This window comes from Nycticebus coucang, chromosome 20, assembly GCF_027406575.1.
Source record: "Nycticebus coucang isolate mNycCou1 chromosome 20, mNycCou1.pri, whole genome shotgun sequence".
NCBI classification, from domain to species: Eukaryota; Metazoa; Chordata; class Mammalia; order Primates; family Lorisidae; genus Nycticebus; species Nycticebus coucang.
In genome coordinates this window covers 38,301,275-38,324,992 of record NC_069799.1, presented here as the reverse complement: position 1 = coordinate 38,324,992, position 23,718 = coordinate 38,301,275, and the positions used below count along the sequence as shown (strand labels likewise).

General features: G+C 47.1%; 1 protein-coding gene across 10 annotated transcripts in view; it reads left to right on the top strand.

Moving 5' to 3' along the window:
* LOC128572378 (synaptosomal-associated protein 47-like) overlaps nt 1-22,075 on the top strand; it is a 111,039-nt gene extending 88,964 nt beyond the window's left edge. For 9 of the 10 annotated variants that reach the window (XM_053572259.1, XM_053572260.1, XM_053572257.1 and 6 more), the window contains 2 exons: nt 4,545-4,669; nt 21,588-22,075. In XM_053572259.1, the coding sequence (XP_053428234.1) occupies nt 4,545-4,669; nt 21,588-21,734 (272 nt within the window). In that variant the 3' untranslated portion in view covers nt 21,735-22,075. Of the gene's footprint in view, nt 1-4,544; nt 4,670-20,098; nt 20,444-21,587 lie in introns of all 10 variants that reach the window. The other variant, XR_008376190.1, reaches the window with a different exon arrangement.
* Nucleotides 22,076-23,718: the final 1,643 nt, after the last annotated feature.

Sequence of the window (23,718 nt, the reverse complement as noted above, 5' to 3'; positions counted from 1 at the left end):
GGGCCTTACAGCACAGTGTTCCTCTTGAAGAAGCTCAGGACTGCAGGACACATCTTTAACACAGCACAGACATAAAACCCTCCTATATTAAAAAGAATTAGCCACGATCCTAGAATTAATTAGGGAGGGAGATTTCAGATGGAGATGGGGACACAAATGGGATGAAATGTAACATAACATCTATTATTCAACATGAGAAGATTGAAGGGCACCGAGACCTGCACTCACAGGAGAACAAGCAGAGAGGTCAGAGTCCCATTGCAAGGTAGGCCAGAGAAAAGTAGGAAGAGGGGCCGTACTGCTACCCAAGTGGACAGAACATGTGGCACAGGCATGTGACTGAGGAAGAGATGTGAGGATGTCCCATGCAGGTGGGGACTGTCCTCATGGATGAGGACTGAGGAGGTGGCACAAGTGTGTGACTGAGGGTGTGAGGTCAACCTGTCCAGGTGAAGACTGTCTTAGTGGATGAGGACTGAAGAGGTGGCACAGACGTGTGAGTTAGGAGGTAAGAAGATGTCCTGTGCATATGGGGACTGTCCTCCTGGGTCAGGACTGAGAGGTGGCACAGGCATATGACTGAGGATATGAGGTTGTCCTGTCTAGGTGGGGACTACTGTCTTAGTGGATAAAGATTAAAGAGGTAGCTGGATCGGCGCCTATAGCTCAAGCGGCTAAGGCGTCAGTCACATACACCAGAGCTGGCGGGTTTGAATCCAGCCCGGGCCTGCCAAACAACAATGACAACTACATCCAAAAAGTAGTCGGGCATTGTGGCAGGCACCTGTAGTCACAGCTACTTGGGAGGCTGAGGCAAGAGTATCGCTTCAGCCCAGGAGTTGAAGTTGCTGTGAGCTATGATGCCACGGCACTCTACCCAGGGCAACAGCTTGAGGCTCTGCCTCAAAAAAACAAACAAAAAAAAAAAAATAAAGAGGTAGCATAGGCAAGGGGAGATGTGGGGAAGTTACCTGGCAGTGGGGGTGCATCTCAGTGTGGATGCTGAGATGTTCTGTAGGTGATGTGTTGGGGGGTCCTATTGTAGGTGTCCCCTTTTGTGCTGTCCAGGCACATGTGTTTTCATAGGCCAGGTTTACTGGAAGTGAGATTCTCCTGGCTAGCAATGGTTAAGTGTATAGAAACAATTTCCTTCTCTGTGTAATGGTTCTGACATGTTTTAAGATTATTCCATGTTTGCAGTTAGGTTTCACCGTTCATCTACAGTGATCTCTCCTACCTACAGTCACAGGTTATGGGCTATAGCCACAGGGAGAGTCTGTAGCTACTTGCACAGAACTACCCAGTCCTTGGACCTTGGTTTTCTTGAGTAACTGTGATGTGACTTACTATGGACTACAGCATGACTACCACTGGAGTTACTTCTAGGTGTGTGGGATGTGTTGAACTGTTATGATGGCACACAGCTCCATCTTAGTACTGACACCCCTGCGTTAAGCTGTCCAGTGGGGCCAAATCTGGGTGTCCTTCCTCTGGTGTGGGTGGGCCCCCTGCAAATGGTATCCTGTTTGCTGGGATCTTGATAGTGCTCATGGACCAACACGGCTTTTAGGACTTCTCTCTTGCTGCCACTTTGCTATTGGTGTTGTCATCACATGTCCCGGTAGATACTAATTCCTCTGTTTACTGCTCCTGGCTAGAAATTCTGCAAGGCCCTGGGAGGTGGAAACCATGACTGGTGTCTGAGAAATTCCTGCCTCTCCAGGTGGCCACACGGTGGCAGTCGTGCAACGCTGGTTGGGCGCTTGTCCTGTGAGTGACACTCTGGGCAGGGAGACTTTCCAGAGACCTGAGTGGTGATGTCAATGCTTGCCGGATGGATAGAAATCACAGCCTGGCCTGGGCCCCCACTGGCCATGTGGAGTGTGGGACGTGCCATTGCAGATTGCTGTTTTTTTTTTTTTTTGCATAGCATCTTTAAAAAAATGTTGTTATTTTTGAGCAGTTTTAGATTTACAGGAAGAGGCATGAGATAGTACAGAGTCCCTTTATCTCCCCAGCTCCCTACCCAGTTGTTAATACCTTCCTTCATGTGATGGTTGTGTTCCTACACCTATTTTTTAATCTTAGAGTCCATTTTTTATTGAGACATCTCCTGGCCTCTGGGGCTGTGACAGCCTTCAGGAGGCTGGCCTAAGGTACAGGATGGCCCCTTGGAGTTTGCCTCTTGTTTTCTCATGATCAGTCTAGCCTGTGGGCTTGAGAGGAAGGTGCAGTACACAGAGCCTTCCCACACCCTCTGTTTGGCCGAGTGTAGTGTTTTCCAAGGGCTATGTCTGTTTTCTGGGGTTTTCTTTGTTGCTGGCCACTGGTTACTTTTTCGGAGAGGCCTCTAGGCACTCCCCTCCCCCATGGACCTCCTGCCTGAGCCCCAGTCCCTTAGAACCTTGCCTAGGCTGCTGCTCCTTACAGCAGCAGTTGGCATCACTGTGGCCAGGCCAACAGGAACACAGGCCAGTGTTGGAGGGATAATTGGGGTTGGCTCTGTGTGAGTTCAGGAGCTTCAGGCTGTCTTTTAAGGCAGAGAAGTTCCAACAGGAGCCCTCAGGGTCCCAGAACAGCTGGATTCTATGCACTGGCATGGAATTAGCAACATCTTCTGTTTCAAATTTCTGGGGATTTGAGCAAAATCCCATTTGTTAAAATTCAGGAACGATCAGTGTGTCTCTGTGATGTGTCTTCAGGTGTTTAAGTGGAAGCCAGGGCATGGAGGCTGTGCCCTCAAGGCCTGCATCAGGGCTGAGGGATCCCAGTTGGAGGAGGGGCCAAAGAGAGCAGGAAGCCAGCAGGTCAGCATGTGAAGGGGGAGACCACATGGGGACCTGGCAGAGCCTGCATGGGGTACGGGGTGCTCTGACGAGGGAAGATGCACACCCTGGGCTGTAAGAGCCACTGTCCTGCAGGTGAAGAGTAATCTGTAGTCTCTGGCCCAGGCTGGTAGCTAGCAGGAATAGATGCGTCTTTTCTTGTTGCTCTGTCTTCCAGCCCAGCCCAGTCCAGTCTGACCAGTTGGGAGAGGTACTTCTCCCCAGGTGCCATCATTTAAGACCCAGTGGGGCTATGGCCATGAGCTCCCTGCTGGGGGAAGTCCTGATTAGCAGAAGTGCTAATTAGCCAGCCTGCGGGTGCTGGTTGGGGCAGAATTTTGGAGTTGCATCAGTACACATGATTGTGGCAGGTTATAAAGTCAGCATAGTGGCTTGCAACCAGATTTTGTTGAGTAGGTGTAGGATTCTGAGGAAAATGCACATGTGTGGAGGGTATGGGGTTGAGGTTAGTGCCAGAGGTCTTTCCACCTGGCCCACATCCTATCCCTCTTTAGGGTTCCTTGGAAATCCACATCCCTATGCTGATCCAGGTGCGGCTGGCCCTCCTCTGCTTAGCCAAAGCTACCAGGGAAGGTGAATTTGAGAATTTTAACAAATGAGAAGACTGGAGCTGGAGGGGTGTGGGTGTGTTGATTTGACAGTTTCTCCTCTGTGGAGGGCAGGATCTCCATGGATGTCTTGGAAACTGGCCAGGCCCAGCCCTTGGGCCCCAGTGAAAGCTTACACACACACACACACACACACACCCCACCCCCCCACCCCAGTTCCTTCTCTCTGACACAGTGTTTAGCAGCCACTCCCAGGCTGCCCCATCTTGTCCCACTGTCAGAGAGTGTGGACTCTGTTCTCCATGGAACCTTGGGAGGGGCACTGAGGCCACTCACCCATCTCCACCCCACTCTCTTTCCCAGCATCCTCATAAACAGATGTTAGCGTGCTCTGTGCCATGGAGAAGAACAAATAGGAGATGTTAATTGAGTCCTTATCAGAGCCAGGAGGTGCTGGGGCTGCTGTTGCAGGCAGCTCTCTAAATAAAGGACAGGTGGCCACTGCAGCTTGGGGGGGAAGGAGCGGGGGGGGGGGGTTGTGAGCCACATGGTTAGCACCACCTGCATTGTTTATGGCCAGTACCCTCCACCTGGGGTGAGACTGCTCGGCTGCATGTGTCCTAGAGCCACAACCCCCATGCGCCATGACACAGGGCATCTCTGACTCAGCTCCTACCTCAGCCAATGTGGATGTTCAGCTTCACTTGGCCTGGGCAAGTGTCTACTTCCTGTGCTCTGCAGAAGTGCAACATCCTGCAGGGTAACTCAGATATCACTGCACTTTCCCAGTGCCTGTGTTCTGTGTGCATTTCAGCAGGGGATAGTGAATCTTGTGTTTTATACTTCAAATCTTTAACCTCTTCTCAAAAAAAACAAAAAACTGGCCACTCTCGGATAAAGGACTTTTCTTGTGAGAGTTATAGAATTACCCCACACACACATACCCCGTATTTGCAGCACTGTAGACTCTGCCTTACCTGGTGAGGCAGACACCCATGGAGAGGACCAGTGGCATAAGAGGGAATGCCCCACCCGGCTTCAGAGCAGCTACTCTCCCAGATGTCACTCTCTGAAGTCCTGAGTGCTTGTAGTAGTTAGTACCTTCAGGAGATATCACCACCAACCTTGGCAATGCGTTTTTTTTTTTCAGCGTCCGGGTTGATGGGCCTCACCGTGCACCGAGAGCCAACTGCGGGGAGCCAGGAGGGTGGGCCAACACAGCTGCAGATGAACCGGCCACTTCTCTCTGAGGGGGAAGCCCAGGAACTGACCCAGGTAAGATGTCCTCAGAGTCCCGGTAGCTGATGTGACATCCTTGCCCTCTATAGGCTGCTCTCTTTCCCTCCTGACCAAAACATGGTTGGAACTAGCTGCACCTAGAAGGGATTGTGTCACCCACGTGCTGGAGCTGCAGAGGCGGAGCATGGACAGGGCCCGTTCTGCGTCCACATGCCTTGTGGCACACAGACACATGGGACCTTCAGGCATGTTCACACACACAGCTGCCCTGGCAACCACCTTCACCCATTTGCCTGTGCTCTAGTGTGTATCCTAGGTGTACTTTGTGTGTACATGCTGTGTGCCTCACATGCATTGTGCATGTGTATATACTGTGTGGGTGTGTGCTCAGCATGGGCATGCATGCATGTATGTTGTATGTGGTATGTACATGCACTATATATGTACATGTGTGTACACTCTGCATGTATGCCTGCTATATGTGTGTGCGCGTTCTGCATGGGCACTGTCCATGAGCACATACTATCAAGGTGGGCCATCTCCTCAGTCTCAGAGGCTTACCACTTTATGCCTGGGAAGTTGAAATTTAAGTAAGTGATGTAAAAATTCGGTGTGTCAGTGTGTTTGTTTGTTTGAGATGGAGTCTCACTCTGTTGCCCTAGGTAGAGTGCCATGGTGTCATCATAGTGCACAGTAACCTCAAGCTCCTGGGTTCAAGCGATCCTCTTACTTCTCGAGTAGCTGGGACCACAGGCATGCACCACCATACCCGACTAGTTTTTTTCTGCTTTTAGTAGAGACAGGGTCTCGCTCTTGCTCTTGAACTCCTGAGCTCAAGCAATCTACTCGCCTTGGCCTCACAGAGAGCAAGGATTATAGAAGTGAGCCACCACACCTGGCCCAATGTAAAAACTTTTGTCTTTCTGTATTATTGCTGGACAATGTACTGCTTTTCAAATAATTTTTGTTTGATTTGTAGCTAGTTCAGTATGTAAGAACCATTAAAAATAACCATAGTGCCAAAAAAAAAAAAATAACCATAATGCCTTTCTTACCTTTAAAAATAAAATTAATTCCTTAATATTATCAAATATCAAGTCAATGCTGGAGCCAGCACAGTCATCTCACTTGCAGCGTGTACTGTTTGTTGGAATCAAGGCCTGTAAGGTGTGCATTACACCAGCAAAGTGCCTCATCATGTACAGCATCCCTCTGTCTTGTCTTTTTTTTTTTTTTTGAGATAGAGTCTCACTATGTTGCCCTCTGTAGAGTGCCACATGTCATAGCTCATAGCAACTTCAAACTCTTGGGCTTAAGCAATTCTCTTGCCTCAGCCTCCCATGTAGCTGGGACTACAGGCACCCACCACAATGCCCAGCTATGTTTTTGTTGCAGTTGTCATTGTTCAGCAGGCTCAGGCCAGGTTCAAACCTGCCTGCTCAGTGTATGTGGCTGGTGCCTTACCCATGGAGCTACGGGCGCCAAGCCTGTCCTGTCTTTTTCACTGGCACTTTGTTGAAAAAGCAAAGTTGTTTGCTCTGCTGAGACTATGTGCTTTGGATTTTGTGGTCCGTGTTCACGGTGGGGTGCTGGCCATCTATCCCTGAACGCTGTCAAGTCAGCAGGTAAGCCTAAGTCTGTGTCAGGCTCAGCCCTGTTTTTGGAGAGAGTGTTTTGTGGGCAGGTCTATCCACTTTCATTAGGAGGTTGGTAAACATGGCATATCTCTTAACCTGCTTTTAAAAACTAATTCTTTGTGTCTGCGTAAGCATGAACTCCTTTGAGCTCAGCTCTTTCCTTTTTGGGGAAAAAAGTATTCATCTTTGCTATGGGATATTTTAAATAGACATCACTTGTCACTTTTTCCTCCTGGTCTCACTTAGTCATTTTTAGCAGTGATACACAAAAGTGCTGCTTTTTAGCTGTCCCTAGCACATTCTGTAGGTTGCTAGTCACTTTTTCTCATAGGCTCATTGACTCCTGAACTCATTCTGCCTAGGTCTTGTTTGCTTGGGGTTTTTGAGAAGCCCTAATGCTGTGAAGGCAAACCTGCTTACCTGGGTTTTCCCTGGCTGTCTGGAGAGCCTCTGAGAGGGTGTGGGCCTAAGGCTAGTTGAATCTGAGCATGCCCACCCCCCCCCACACACACACACTCCCCATGAAGGTGTCTGCAGCTGAGATGCTGTCCCTGTTTCTCACTGTTGGGTTTAGATTGACATGGGAATACCAGTTTTGGATGAAAAATAGGAATTTTTCATGTTAGTTCAGATGGTAGCCATGTAGTTTGAAAGGGCCCTCCAGTTTTCAGACATCCAGTCTCTGACACCATGTGCAGCAAGCCCTTTACCTCAAGGCCAGGGAGGGGTGGAGAGGTGTCAGCATGAATGGACAAAGAGTAGAACAGGGCTCCCCAACAACCATCTGGGTTACTGTCTTTCCTTGTGACAGCACAGGTGTTGTCCTGAGGCATCCTGTGAGCTTGGTGGGATTCAACTCTGGGAGCAGTGAGGGCCCTGGCATCAAAATACATCAGTGGGGTGGGACAGGAAGGATCCAGTCGGACACAGGGAGCGAGAGTAATGCACCGGTTAGATGTGGGCCTCTTTCTTCGCAGCAACGACCTACTTTCACACAAGATTGTCTTTTTGAAGCAAAACACATGTTTCCTATTTAGAGAAGAATTCTTAGCTGTACACTTGAAGCCCAAACGTAATTCAGAATGAGTTAAATTTCTGGGGAAAACAAAAATGCAAGAAACCCTCCTCCATCCAGCTGTGGTTTTGTTGCAAATGCTATTAAAGCCATCACGCTGAAACGTGTCCTGGTGGTGTGGATTGCAGTTGGAGCTGCCAAGGCAGAGGATGGCTGGAGCCTGTGCGGGGCCGGGCAGGGGCCGGGTGGGGGCTGGCGTGGCAAGGCCTGGGGTCTGCCGTCCATCCCAGCTCCTGCGTCACTGTGGCTGTGGTGGGCGGGTGGCCCGGAAGGTTGCGGGAGGTGGGTTTGGCAGAACCCCTCTTTTCGCTTCTGCTGTCTGCTCCATCCTCAGAACAGCCAGGCCATGGACTTGGAGCCTAGACACAATGGAACAAAAGATGGCATTTGGTTGTTCCCTCAGGGCATTCCAGGCTCAAGGGAAGCTTCTTCCTAATTCCCATTTCTCTGTCTTGCTTCACTTTGGTGTTTCTCCAGCCTGTCTCCCTGTGTCTCCAGAGAGAATCCAGGGGGATATTACAGTCCAGCTGCTATAGGAATGGTGACTGCTCTAGGTCCTGGCCACCGTTTCTAGAAGGAAAGGTGCATGTGGCTTGTCCCAGCAGGTGCCAGTCACAAGGTCTGATCCTGTCAGGGAAGTCCACTGCTATCTGTGAAATCTCCATTAATCAAACACAAAACATTGAACGCAAGACACAAACATTTAAAGGAAAACTGGGTAATTCATTCACTTCAAAGTCAGTGAGTTCAGTGGGAAACAGACTGGATTTCGGATTAGTGTTGAGGGAGTCATCTGATCAGACCCACCATGGCCAGTAGGGCTCATATCTGGACTTGGCAGGGACTCAGCAGTTGGGTGCCTTCTGAGGCTCTCAAGGACCCGGCTATTCTGTCTTCACGTCTGTGTCTATGGTAAAAGCCCCACTGTGTGCTCAGCAGCACCATATCCCACGTGGACCTGCTCTGGCATTTTAGCTAGAATGTCCCTGAAATTCTGGAGTGTTCTGGTTGCTGTGAAACTACCTTAAGAAGTACGGTCTTTTCCTTCTTTTTATGTTCTTTCTTTTGTAGTCTGCAGTAATCCACTTTCCTGGTCCATTTCCCCACTTCCCCTCAGTTCATCTTCGTCCTTTCCTAGTCAGATAAGATAATCATGTTCAGTGATACACTCCTGTCATCCCAGCACTTTGGGAGGTTGAGGCAGTAGGATGACTTGAGCCCACAGTTCAAGGTTAGTGAGCTATGATGACACCACTGCACTCCAGCCTGGGTGACAGAGACCCTGTCTCTAAAAATATAAATAAAAATTAAAAGATAATATTCTAGTAGTGTCTCTGGAGCCTGAATAACTGTCCTGGCTTCCCTGAGCTCACTGTCCATGTGAGAGATGACAGTTCCCTGCATCTTGGGTACCTGCAGGTCCCAAGTCACAGAAGGAACTGCTCAGGAGCACTGTGCTCGGTCCTGCATGCACCCCGTATGCACACCACTCATCTGTAAGTTGGAGAGTGGGTGGTGGCTGAAGAAACGGCTAGGCAGAATTCATGGGACAGAGGGCACAGTGGGGCAGGCTCTGCAGGGGGAAGCTGAACCAGTCCAAAGCAACTGCCAGCAAGGCAGAGAAGTTTGGGTCTTATCCTATAAGTGGTTCGGAATCACTGGAGATCATGGGCAAGAAGAACTGGGATTATTCCACGATTATTTTTCTTTTTCACTCAGGTTCTCTTACTGTCCTGAGCTTTCCTCTGGAGCTTTTCCTGGCTGTTGAGTTCGGTCATTATTATGGGCCACAGTCAGAGGTTGGCTTTGGGGGTTGCTGAGGTTTTTGTGATGCTGCTTTTATTAATGGCTTTGGTATGATAGAAGCACTGAGCTGATCCACACATTCCAAGGTCTCTTACTTCCTTTTCTATTGTCATTTATCAGTACTTTCAACGCTGACTCCTATATCTTTTCTGTTTATTTATTTACTTATTTAATTTTTTAAGACAGAATCTCAACTCTCATTGCCCTTGGTAGAGTGCCATGGCATTATCATGGTTCACAGCAACCTCAGACTCTCAGACTCAAGCGATCCTTTTGCCTCAGCCTTCCCAGTGGAGTGGATTGCTTGAGCTCAGGAGTTCAAGACCAGCTTGAGCAAGAGCGTGACCATGTCTGTATTAAAAATAGAAAAACCTGTGTCTTTTCTAAATGCTAAACCACAGAAAAGAGCAGCTTCTGCTACCCACATGCGCGAGAGGCTGCATCCTGTGAGGGGCTGTGGGGCCTGGACTCAGCATGTGTCCTTAATTCAGGGTGTCCTTAATTCAGACATGACTATCGTGGCCCAGATGCTGCATCCCAGGGAAACATTACACCTTAGTTGTGAATATTCATCCATTTTCCCCTTCTGCTTTATTGATCATCTGGGCCACTGGTAGCCTAGAGTGCTCCTTTGACAGGCACACGATGCCTGCATATGTCCCATCCTGCTCTCTGCTGTTGTGGGTGAGCTGCACTCACATGTGTATCCCCTTGGAACTTCCATATACTGCGCGTGTTAGCTGTGTAGCCAGCCCTGGGCTGTGGGACCTGTGGGGCCATGGCTTTGAGGGTGGCAGGGACAGGGAGTCCAAGGCTATGCACCAGACACATAGCCCTGTGATGCCCTGAATGCCCACATGTGTCAACAAGGAGCACCCAGGAAGCTGTGGGCATGGGGGCCTGCACTGGAGGCAGGATTCCAGACTGCTAGAGTCCAAGCAGGCCCTGCCCAGAGCACCTCCTGGCCATAGGAAGAGACTAAGTGCCCCAAAGAGGCTTTTGTTCGGAGGGTTTGTCATCCCTGTCTCCTAGTCATCACTCAAATGAGGGTCAGGTCTTCAGGTCAAGTGTTTGGTTATTTCCTTATTGAATACGTGGCTGTAGGAGTTAACAGATGTTATGGACGTGTGGAATTCCTCTTTACTAACTTTTAAAAAATATACATAGCACAGATTTTGACATTTTAACTGTTTTTAAGTGTACATTTCAGTGACATTAACTACATTCAGGATGTTATGCAACCATTGCCATTGTTTCCAGAACTTATTCATCATCCCAAGCAGAGACCTTGTTCTCACTAAGCAATAACCCCATGTTTCTCCCACCACCACCCCCCAGTCCTGGCTCCCACCCTCTGCTCTGTCCCTGTGAATTTGATGACCCTAAGTGCTTCCCATGTGAGTGGATTCACATGGGATTTGTTCTTTTTATCTGGCTTATTTCACTGAGCATGATGTCCTTGAGACTGATCCATGCCGTAGCATGATATCTGCTCTTCTATTGACAGACACTCGGATTGCTTCCACTTTTTGACTGTTACGAATATTCATGTCAAAATGTCTGAGTCCCCGCCTTCACTTTACTGAGTATATAGCAATCTGTGGAGGACATACTCCAAGACCCTAGTGGGTACCTGAAACTGCAGATAGCACCAAACCCTATATATACTGTTTTTTTCTGTATATACAGACTTATGATAAAGCATAATTTATAATTAGGCATAGTAAGAGATTAACAACAAGAGTAACATAATAGAACAATTACAACAATATTCCAACATCACTACCCTTGTACTTTGGAGCTATTAATAAGTAAAATAAGGATTACTTGAACACAAGAACTGTGATTTCACGATAGTCCATCTGCTAAGTGACTGAGGTAGGTACTCAGTGTGTGCCCGTGTGGGTGTCCCTGTCAGACACAGCAGGATGGGAGAGACTTCAGAACAGTGAGAGTGTAATTTAATACTTACAGATTGTTTCTGAAATTTTTCATTTAGTATTTTTGGCTTGATTTAATATTTAAACTGCAGAAAGTAAAACCATGGTTAAGGGGGGATGATTGTACCCTTAGTAGTGAAACTGCTGGATTGAGTGGTGATACCAGGACCAACTGCTCCTCACAGCTGCCCCATTTTATATTCCCACAAACAGCGTTCTTCCTTGCCAACATTTATTTCCTTTTTTAACATTATTCCGGTCATCCCAGCCTGTGAGGTGGTATCTTACAGTGGCCTTGATTTGTATTTTCCCAATGGCCAGTGGTGCCTCTTATCATGTACTTACTGGCCATTTGGATCTCTTTGGAGAAATGTCTGTTCACATCCTTTGCCCATTTATTAATCAGGTCATTTGCCTTTCTCTTCAATGGAAGAAGTCCCTATATATTTTGGATGTCAGGCCCCAATCTCACATGATCTGTAGATAACTTCATTTTGTAAGTTTTCCTCTTGTTATTTAGGAAGGAGTCCTTACATTTTCTAGATGGTAGGCTCTGATCAGATATAATTTGCAGACCTCTTCTCCATTCCATGGTTTGTTCTTTGACTCTTAATTCCTTTGATGCTGTCCTGACACCTACACCAGCTCGTTTATTGCAGTTCAGTTCTGGCTCTAACCATCCAGAGTTAGCATAGACCCCCACAAGGTAAAGGCCATGGCCTCAGCAAGGCTGCCCCACATGAAATGCCAGTTGCTGTTGGACCCCGGGTCCTTTACACTTTTGACCGTCCAGCTACAAAAAGGGGGTTTCTAGGAACCTTCTTAGCCTTTATTATTCACTGGAACAATTCACATACTCCCAGGAAAGCACTGTTTTTACAATTATAGTTTTGGTACAAATCAGGAACAATGAAGTGACACTGAGAGTAGATCTAGGAGGGCCTGCAGATGATGCTCCCATGCCCTTTCCCTGTGGCACATCACCTTCTGGGAAGCTCCATGGAGGCTCAATATCCAGAGGTTTTATTGGGTTTTCATATGGCAGTGGTGTGATCACCAGCTCCTACTGCCTCCCAGCTGACGTATGCCAGGAGGTGCTCAGCCACCCCCCCCTTAAATGACAGGGCTGGTGCTCCCACTGTGGCTTAGTATTGCTTGGCTGTCCCATCCTGGAGCTATCTGGGTGCCCACCACGTGTCCCTGCATTACTGTAAATGTAGACATAGTGCCAGGGGCTTGTGAACAGCAGCAGACATTCTCCTGTTATTTGGGAAATTCCCAATACTTAGATTTTCCCTCCAGGAACCAGCAAGTCAGTTAGACCAACAAGTCAGTCAGATTCTTTATAATATGACAGAAACTCAGTTCTGATGAAATTCAGTTTATATTTTTTTTCTTCTATTGTTTGTGTTTTTGGTGTCAGATCTAAGAGTCCATTGCCAGGTTCATCCAAGGTCATGAAGACTTAAGTTTTCTTCTGAGGGTTCAGTAGTTTTGTATTGTTTTTGTTTTTTTGTTTTTCTTTTTGGGACAGAGTCTCACTTTCTTGCCCCCAGTAGAGTGCTGTGGCATCATAGCTCACAGCAAGCTCAAACTCTTGGGGTCAAGCAATCCTCTTGCCGCAGCCTTCCAAATATCTGGGGCTACAGGCACCCACGACAACACCTGACTGTTTTTTATTTATTTATTTATGTTTTGTTTTTGAGACAGAGCCTCACTGTGTCAGCCTGGGTAGAATACCGTGGTATCACAGCTCACAGCAGCCTCAAACTCTTGGGCTTAAGTGATTCTCTTGCCTCAGCCTCCCAAGTAGCTGGGACTACAGGTGCCCACCATAATGCCTGGCTATTTTTTTTGGTGCAGTTGTCAACTGTTATTTGGCAGGCCCGGGCTGGATTTGAACCCACCAGCTCCAGTACATGTGGCTGGCACCCTAGCTGCTGAGCTATGGTGCCGAGCCCCAGCTGTTTTTAGAGATGGGGTCTCGCTTTTGCTCAGGCTGGTCTCGAACTCCTTAGCTCAAGCAATCCACTCACCTCTACCTCCCAGAACTTCATCTTTTTGTTTGTGGTGGATATCTAGTTTTCCCACACAATTTGGTAAACAGACTATTCTTTCCTCATTGCATAGTCTTTGATACCCTTGTGGAAAATCCATTAGCCATAGACGTTTAGATTTATTTCTGTTTATCTCTTCATTCTATTCCCTGGTTTAGTGTCACTATTCTATTTTTTTTTTTTTTTGTAGAGACAGAGTCTCACTTTATGGCCCTCGGTAGAGTGCCGTGGCCTCACACAGCTCACAGCAACCTCCAACTCCTGGGCTTAAGCGATTCTCTTGCCTCAGCCTCCCGAGTAGCTGGGACTACAGGCGCCCGCCACAATGCCCGGCTATTTTTTGGTTGCAGTTTGGCCGGGGCCGGGTTTGAACCCACCACCCTCGGTATATGGGGCCGGCGCCTTACCGACTGAGCCACAGGCGCCGCCCTAGTGTCACTATTCTAATTACCATAGCTTCATAGTTAAGTTTTAAAGTTAGAAAGTGTGAGTCCTTCAACTTCATTCTTTTTTAAAATTCTTATGGCTATTCTAGGCCCTTGATAGTTCCATATGAGAATCAGCTTTTCCATTTCTTTTTTTTTTTTTTTTATTGTTGGGGATTCATTGAGGGTACAAGAAACCAGGTTACACTGATTGCATTTGTTACATAAAGTCCCTCTTACAATTGCCATTTCTTTAAATAAAAAAAAAAATGCTGTTCAAATTTGATAGGGATTGCATTGAATAGATTGCTTTGGGAAGTATCGCAATTTTGACAATCTTAGGCCTCCCAATCTAGGAACACAGGGTGTCTTTTCATTTTTTTTTTTTTTTTTTCAGTTCTTTCTTAACTTCTTTCAGCACAGTTTTGCAGTTTTCAGTATACAAGTCTTTCACTTCCTTAGATAAATGTATACTTAGATATCTTATTGTTTTGGATGCTGTTGTAAGTGGAATTATTTTCTTAACCTCTTCTGCTTTTTTACTACTGCTGTGTGGAACCTAGCTGATTTTTGTTGTATTGATCTTACAGCCTGCAACTTTACTAGTTTTGTTTTATAGTTCTGACAGTTTTCTGTGGTTTTCTCCATTATAATCATGGTGTCTGCATACAGAGATAGTTTTGCTTCTTCCTTTCTGACTTGGGTCTTCTTTCTTGCCTCCTGGCTCTGGCCAGGCCTTGCTTTAATGGTGGTGTTTGGGGGTTGGGTGGGGCTCCTTTTCTTTTTCATCCTCTCCAGGGAGCGTTTCAATCTTCCCCTCTGGTCATAATATTAGCTGTGCATTTTTCACACATGCCCTTAGTCATGTTGAAGAAGTTCTTTCTATTCCTAGTTTTCCGAGAGTTTTCGTTGTTGTTGTTGTTAAATAATGAAAGGATGTAGGGTTTGGCAATGCCTTTTCCAAGTCAGTTGTGATGATTGTATGGTTTTTCTCTTCAATCTGTCGAGATAGTGGATCACATGGGTTTTCCTTTACTGAAGGCCTATACTTCAGGATCAGTATCATATAGGTTCAGTTTGCTGGTGCGGTCACATGCTGCACAATGACATTTCTATCAACAGCGCCCCATGTATGCCACACACTAGTCCTATAAGGTTATAGCAGAGCTGAAAAAAATCCTATCCTTTGAATGCCCTGACCCTGTGTAGGCCTCGGCTAATATGTGTTTATGTCTTCTATTTTACTTTAAAAGTTTTTGAAAAGTAAAAAATATTAAAAATTTTAAAAATAGGAAAAAACTTACAGAATGAGGATGAAAGAAAGGAAATATTTTTGTGTAGCTGCATAATGTGTATCTTAAGCTAAGTGTTATCACAGTTAAAAAGTTATAAAAAATTAAAAAATTATAAGGTAAAAAGTTACAGTGAGCTAAGGTTAATTAATTATTGAAGAAAAGCTTTTTTTTAAAAAAAAAGTAGATTAAGTGTAGGTGAAGTGTCCAGGGTTTATGAAGTTTACAGTAGCGTATGGTAACATCTAGGTCTTCACGTTCGCTCACCCAGAACAACATCCATTCCTGCAAGCTCCCTCCATGCTAATTGAGTGTGGAGTTACCATCTTTTTGTTGTGGTGGTGGTCGTGGTTGCAGTTGTCATTGCTGTTTTTTTAGCTGGCTGAGGCTGGGTTCAAATCTGCCACCCTTGGTATATGGGGCTGGCGCCCTACCCACTGAGTCACAGGTGCCGCCCAGGAGTTACCATATTTTATACTGTATTTTTACTGAACCTTTTCTGTGTTTAGATCTGTCTAGATGCACAGATACTTAATACTTACCCTTGTGTCACAGTTGCTTGCAATGTCCAGCATGTCACTTGCTACAGCCCAAGAGCAAGAGGTTATACCACAGAGCCCAGGTAAGTGGTGGCTGTACCACCCAGGTGTGTCAGGACACTGTGCTAGTCACAAGGTGATGAGACTGCCTGATGACAAGTGTCTCAGTAGGTTGTCCTAGTGAGTGGTTAAACACCATATTGACTATATTTTAGTATATCATGTTTTCATTTCACAGAATTCACCAATTTCCCTTCCCTTTAATTTGTCAGTGTTTAATTTTGTCAGTGTTCCTATTTCTGGTTTCATTCTCTGGTGGTCAGAGAAGATACCTCCTGTTATTTCAGTCTTCTTCGCTCTGGCCCATAGTGTGGTATATGGTCTGTCCTGGGGTGTCCATGTGCATGTGGAGGTTGTGGAGCTGCTTTCTGGGGTGACCATCCTGCATAGTCTTCAGGTCCAATGGGTCTGCAGTGCTATTCAGTCCTCTTTCTCCTGGTTGGTATCCTGTTTTCATGTTCTGTCTTTTGTTGACATCTATTTAATAGATTTTAAAAATAGCCAGCAAGTGTCATTTGGGCTTTGGGTCAGTCTAGGAAGTAGGTTTTCTTTGGTCTTTGATGCAGCCTCATCCACATGTGCTGAATGGGTAACAGTGCCAACAGGCAGGAAGCTGGGCCTGTTGGCTGTCCTAGTAGCACAGATGTGGATGGCAGGTCAGCCATTGTGCTGGGCCACTTGACGCCACCAGTACCAGGCCCTTTTCCCATCCCCTTTCCACAGAGCAGCGTCCTACTTCAAGACTGGCACCCACAAGGAAAAATGTCAGCCACACTATGAGCTATGGCCCTTTTAATGAGAAGAGCCACATTTTAAATTTTTATTTCTATTTTTTTATTTTATTTTATTTTTTAGAGATAGGGTCTTACTCTGTTGTCTAGGCTAGAGTGCATTGGTCCGGTCATAGCTCACTGCAACCTCAAACTCCTAGGCTTAAGTGATCCTCCTGCCTCAGCCTCCCAACATGCTAAGATTATAGGCATGAGCCACTGTGCCTGGCCAAGAGCCACGTTTTAATGCATTTTCAGTTTGTTTCCTGTTTTGAGGGACTGCTGAGAGCCTCATGTCTGTATGTGAGACATACTTTGAGTGGCACTCCCTTCAAATTAATCAAATGTTTCATTTGGTGAGGGCTTGTTGCTCTCTTACACACTTGGTCCTCTTAATGTGAAACTCTCTTGTGGTCTTGCAGCAGGAAGTGTGGATTAGATCCAATTGGGCAGTCCAGGCAAGTTCCTAGGACCTCCTTTGTCCCCCACTGTTCTGTGTCTAGGCCTTGAGCAAGTTTGGCTGCTTGTGACCTGTGGGTCCAGCAGAGGCAGGGTGAGGCTGAGGGACACCTGAAAGAGTGAGCTGGGCAGCTCTTCCATCTCAAAGGCCCCGGGGGGTCCTGAGGAGGGGAACCCAGACCACCTTGGCCCCTAGGAATGCAGGAGGGGACTATGCAGGCCCAGGGTGGTCTGTGAGTGCCGAGTGTGACAGATTGCAGCTGAGAGTGTTCTTTACGGCCTCCAGGGCTTTGGCCACGGGTGAAAGCCAACTTTCCCCCTCTTAACTACCTCTGCAGCACAGTTAATGGCCCCAACTGGTAGAACTATTTCGAGTTGTAGACAGCTTGATTTATCCCAGCTCTGTTCTTAAATGGTTGCTAATTTCTCACTGCAAGAAAATTCACAGTTCCTTGGTGAGTCAGCTTAATAACAAGCTGGGGGCAGACACTCTCTGCTAACAGTGGACCTGCACTTGGGGTAGCATGCTCTGCTAAATTCTGGCCTACGTGGCCAGGCACAGCAGCACAGGCTTTGTTCTTAGGCTGTGTGTGGAGACAACTAACAGCTCACAGACACTTTGGAAGTGTCAAGACCCTGTTTTCTATGGAGTGGGTTCCTCCTGGGCTGCAGTTGGGCCGTGAGACACAGCCAGGGACACTTTAGGCTCCTGTCCTCCTCCTGCACCCCATAGTACATGCGTGCAAACCCATATGTTGAAGAAGTAGACCCACTCTACTCCATCCAGCTCTCTGTCCATAATTCAGTTTTCGTCTTTATAAGCAAAGTGGAAATGCTAAAAAACATGGACTCTCCCCACAATTTGCTCTGTGTATGCCTGGTGTAACATTCCTATCACCCCAGACAACATTGGTGGCACTGGGTCTGAGTCTGCCAGAGCTTCATGGAGGTGATTCCTGTGCCATCCTAGGGCCCACAGGCATCCACTTCCCTCCTCAGCCTCTGTCCATTCATGTTGTTTCCACTTCCTGCCTGAGTCACTTAAAGCTCCTCCCTTCCTGGCTCCCAGCACCACATGTGCACCTGACACGCTGCTCGCAGACCTCAGTGCTCACTGCTCAGTGCCCATTGGGTGTCTGTGGCCAGGCGGAGCCCAAGAGCTCTCCCTGCTCCTATAATTTCTCTCAAAATGCTTCTCCTGGGCTGTGTTCCTATGCAGATTTTTGCATCTTGCCTGTGCTTATGTGGACTATGTCCTTCAAGGTTTATTAAAGTTTCTCACCAAATCCAAAGGGCCTTTAACCAGGCGATTTCTATGGAGGTAGAGCTGGCTGGAGGGGAGATGGTTGCTGGGCTTATTATCGGTGGCTCAGAGTATGAGACGAGTCCACTGTGGGCTCCCAGAGGCCACGCAGTATTCTGGGCCTGGCAGCATCACACATTGATGACTAGACGGCTTGTCATCCTGGGCTACAGGAGGAACAACCATTCTAAGGCTTGGCCAGACTTCATGTGCTCCATTCTTTCCATCTCCTGTTATATGGAATGCACACGATGCCATTTAATTACTTCAGCTCATTTCGGAAAGGAAAAAGAATCTGGACCAGTATTCCACAGGCATCAGTAGTTTGAAGGTTAACGCAGGAATTTTCTTTGCAAGACCTCGCAGCCGTAAAGATCTCTTTTGTAGTTTCATAGTATTAATTTCTAGTGCAGTTTTGGCAGGCGGGCTGAGGGTCTCAATGGGCTATTTGGAACAAGTTCTGTTTTTTAAGGTCTTCTGCTTGGTGAGACTTTCTTTAAATCATAACATTGAATGGGAACCAGCCTTTATTCTGACTGTGTACAATGTAAATGCCCCAACTTTTATTGGCAGATCAGCTGCTCCTGGTCACAATTATATGTGCATCTGATTGGACAAAGGCCCAGAATACAGATATTTTTGCTTTTGCCATTATTTGATTGTGGAGTGGAAAAAGGTAGTTCATTCAGCCTCTTTTTAAGAAATTAATATCATTTTTTAATTGATAGATACTAATAATTATACAGGGAGGGTACACAGTTATGTTTTGGTACATATAATGTGTAATGATTAGATCAGGGCATTTAGCACACCCATTGTCTCACACAGTTATCATCCACATTTTTGAGGGGGTGGTGGATGCAAGTGTAGGGCATTTGGGGTAGACAGGGGTTGTATGGTGCTATGGTTATATCCCTACATGGCTCCTGGTACCTAAACTGGTGGCCAGTCCAAGTGTGATGCACTCTTAACTGTGACACTCACATCAGGACTTGATGTTAAAGAAGAAGATAATATAGCATCAATAATTGTTTATCTTCATTGCATGTTAGAATTATGGCATTTTGGACATTGGGTTAAGTAAACTATTTTGTTAAGTTTACCTGTCATTTTTTTAATGTGTCAACATGTGGGTATGAGAAAATGGGAAGTGGCCTATTGAGCCTGCCTTTTTGTGGCCATCTTGCTGTGGATGCTCATATCTGTGGGAGCCCGTGCAGGGCCGCGGATGTGTCAGGGCCTTTCTACTGCCTTTTAAGGGACATGTGATTTCTTGCTGGGTGCTGGTATATGGCCTGAGTCATCATCTTAGGGGCATGTCCCTGTGGTGCCTGCAGCACCCCCGGCCGTGAATAGCTTAGCTGAGATGGAGCTAGGAGCACATTGCCTCTTTAGTGAGACATAGTAAATTTGAGACGTAGCTGAGATATAGTGGGCGGCATTCTTAGAGCAATGTCAGGGTACCTTACACAGGTTGCCAAACTCTTACCTTTTATTTAGGACAGCTAGGGGATAAAAAACAGAAAACAAAATTGTATATGTGCTTTAATCCCAAATTTGTGTTTTGGGGGAGAGTATATAGATATAGGGGAAAAAGATGGATGAAAATGTGCCGTAGCAGCACTGATGGCTGACTAGCAGTGATCAGGATTATGGACAACTTTTGTTTTTCGTGTTTCCTGATTTACTACACACACTGTTACTATAAGAATAAAAACAAATGGCTATGGAGGTAGCAGGACTTGTGAGTGGCTGGTGGGAAACATTCATGTCGAGGGTTCTGGAAGTGACTTGGGCTTCCCATGGGATAGAATCACTGCAAACCCATATCCCCAGTCTCCCCAGCTATAGTTCTGAAGGATATTTCAGTTTAAAATAAACTTAAGTCATACTTTAATACAGTTGACAAGGATTCAGAGAAGAGCCTTGAGCAGATCTGTGTCCCCAGCCAGGGAGGCTTCCTCACAGGACCTGAGCATCTGGACTTGTGCAGTGTGGCTATTCCCAGCAGGACACTTCTGATCATGGCAAAAGTAGGAGCAGACAAGGAGGAACCTGCCACCCCAGTAGAGAGCTGCAGGTTTCTTTCCTTTTTATTACAGGGCTTGGGTACCAGCCATGTGAGCTCATGGGAGCAGAAGATGGAAAAGACCTACTGTATGAGGTCACCAGCCCCCCCACCCCCGGCTGCTGACCCCACCGTATACTTTCCAGAGCTCCATCCAGTTTTCTAAGTCATGACTCAACTGATGGAGTTTCCACCAGTTCCCAGAGGATGAGACTCCGGCTCGAACCAGGAGTTTATTCATCTGTTTCATGACAAAGATCCCAGCAAGGACACTGTGTTTGGAAAGTGCGATGTGCCTCTTCTCACCTCGTTGCTGCCTTGCCGTGCCCTGGAGTGACCCCAGCCCTCACCCCTATCTGCAGAGAGGGGTGGATATGGGGTTGGTATGGGCTCCTCTGGGCACAGCGGCCACCCTGGCAGGGCCCTTTCCGGTTTTCACAGCTTGTTCGCATTTGTGATCTCATGTGAGCTACGTGTTCCCATGGAGGAAGTTGGATCCGACGCCCTGTCCTCCCTCCTGGCTACCTCCGCCTTAATCCTGTTTCTTGTTGCTCAGGGATCATTAGGCAGCATTGCCAAGGCCTCTGGTCAGCTCAAGGGGCAGACCATGATGGGGCAGGAGGCATCTCTGTGACTAAATGGGGGGCTTCTGCCTTGTCTGCCACATGTGGACCTCGAGAGCCAGGGTCTGGGGGTACCAGGCTTTCTGCCGTGTCATCACATCATTCCTTGAGGTAACTAGGGGCTTAAAGTCCCTCCCCTCTGATCACTGTAGCCCCTATAGGAGAAGGCCCAACCCATAGGGGTTCAGCACTGAGGGTGCCTCACATGGGGCAGCATCTGTGGATCCTTTTTCCTAATGTAAGCAGTGATCTGAATTCTTCCTGAAAGAGGACGTACATGTTTATTACAAGTGGTGGGTCACTAAAATTTCTTCTAAAATGTTTTCCTTTTCATTGCCAGGTGAGATATTTTAAGTTTTTAAACAAACCCAGGCTTAGTATGTGTGCAGGTAAAGTAACACTTTGCAGTGAGATTTTGTTCATAGACCTGGTGGGGCCAACACTGGAGCCTGCCCACATCCTTAGCCTGCAGGCTGTTTTCCCACTGTGCCCTAGCAGACACCCTTCTGCAGCTCATGGCATTCTCATGGGTGGCAGACACGCTGCCTTGCCCTTTGCACACCTTGCCAGCCCTGGGTGCCCCTGGTACTTCTACACATCTGTCCTCTGCTGCCTTAGGATGTTTGTGTTTGTTTTCTGGCTTTAGTGTTTATGCATGAAACATCTCACACCTATAGATAAGAGGACGGTTTTACTTTTCTTTCTGAACTCTGTTCTGCTACCTCAGTCTGCAGTCAGTACCCAAGTGCAGAAAGTCCCAGGAATGGTGGCCAGCAAGGCAAAGGGCTCTGGTCCCAGTTGTCAAGCACATAAGTTTCTTGGTGTGGAAGGGACGGCAGGGCTACATCTGTGTGGAGAGTACAAAGAGGCAGCTCACCAAGACTCTGTGCTTCTCTCCAGATCCTGAGGAGGATGAAGGGGATGGCCCTGGATGCCGAGACGGAGCTGGAAAGACAGGATGAGGCCCTGGACAGCATAACCACAGCTGTGGACCGGGCAACCCTGACCATTGACAAGCACAACCGGCGGATGAAAAAGCTGACATGAAGATGCCCTGGGCTGCCCTGGGCTCCTGTCTGTGCCCTGCACGTCTCCCACCCCAAGATGAAGGCCTGGGAGGCAACACTTGTGTGACACACCAAGGGAATGCACTTGCCTTAAACAGGGCCTGAGACCACGGGGACACATGCCCCAGCTTGCTGGCTGCTCTGCCCAGCTGGGGACAGGACAGCCTGGCCTAGCACCAAGGCCGCATCTTCCTCCTACTACTGTTTTTGCTGAGCATGAGAGGAAGATGTCAGTCCTGAAGGGTCTCCCTGCAGCTCCTGCAGGCATGGTCTGTGAGTGAAGTGGGGATAGGAATTCCCTCCCTCCCCCCGCCAGGATGGCTCTATAGACCTGCTTACCATGTTCATCATCAGGACAGGCACCTTTCCTCTTAGATGTCCTGAGGTTCTCTGAATGAAGCTAGAGTCTAGCACATCTCTCCAGAGCATCCTCTAAGCACGCTGCATATTCTCTTCTTACCCTGTTTTTAACTAAAAGTGAAAATAGCATGACTGTACCTTAAAAAAAAGTGTTGATTTTTTTTTGCTTTCATGGTTCCATTTCCATCTTGAAATAAAAGGGAAGTGCAAATTTTAGAACATTCCTTAAAGACTCGTGTCAGTATTCACTGCCAAATGGTTCTGTGTGTCCCTGGAGCTCTTGAGGACAGCAGGTGCATGGATGTCCGGCATGGGGAGTTTGGGGTGGCCCTGGCCAGTCCTGTCCCATCACAGCAGACCGGAATGACTCTACCTTAGAAACCCAGTCCTTAGCCGGGGTCTGACCTACCTTGGCCCTGCCAAGACAGCTCACAGACCTGAGCTGCCCATACTGGCATGTGTAGCATTAGTGTCCTGAGGCTGCAGACATCTCACAAGTTCGGGCACCATAACAGGAATCATTCCTGAAGGTGCGAAGCCAGGAGCCCAGCATCAAAGTGTCCCAAGCTGTGCTCCCTCTGGAGGCTCTGTAGGGGACCCTGCATGGCCTCTTCTATCTCCTTGGGAGCTCTGGGTGTGCCTAGTTCTGGGTCGCTGTGTCATCTCAGGCCATCTTCCCATTTGTGTGTCTCAAATTTCCCCTTCTTTATCTCAGAGGAATGCCAGTCTAGGCTTAGGGCCCACGCTAATCCAGGACCATCTTATCTCAAAATCTCTCACTGATTATACCTGCTAATATACCTGATCCACACATCAGGCTGCACATGAACTTGGGGGCTACTATTCAAGCCTCCAAGATAAGCCTTGGACAGAAGTTCAGCATGGTTGAAACTGACTGACATAGTCCAAGAAGATGTTGAAGGAGCACATCCAGAAAGTCACCGTTAGGAGGAAAAATCATCTTGTTTTTTAATCTGGTGGATTGTTTCCTACTTTCTGTCTTATTTGGTTTATACTTAGCAACCTCCAAAGGAGGACCTCAGGCCCATCCCTTGAAGAGTTCTTATTCTTTTTTTTTTTCTTTTTCTTCTCCTTTTCTTTGTATTAATATAAGGGGAGGGAGTGTAATTGTGTTACATGCATAGATTGCATAATGGTGAAATTAGGGCTTTGAGGGTATCCTCTACTTGAATAATGAGCATCATACCCATTAGGTAATTTCTCTGCATCTACGCTCCATCCTTGAGTCTCCACTATCAGTGCCCATGTGTGCCCGTCGCTTAGCTCCCACTTAACAGGTTAGATGTGGTGTTAGTTTTTCCATCTCTCAGACCATTCCTCAGATAAGATACTTCACTTAGGATAATGGTCTCCAATTCCTTCCAAATTGCTGCAAAAGGTATTAATTTATCCTTTTTATGGCTGAGTAGTACTACATGGTATACACATAACCATATTTTGTTAATCCACTCAATTGATGGGTACTTGGACTGATTGCACATGTTTGCAATTGTGAACATTCAAGTGCAGGTGTCTTTTTGATAAAATGAGTTCTTTTCCTTTGGGTAAATACCCAGTAGTGGGATAGCTAGGTGGTAGGTCTA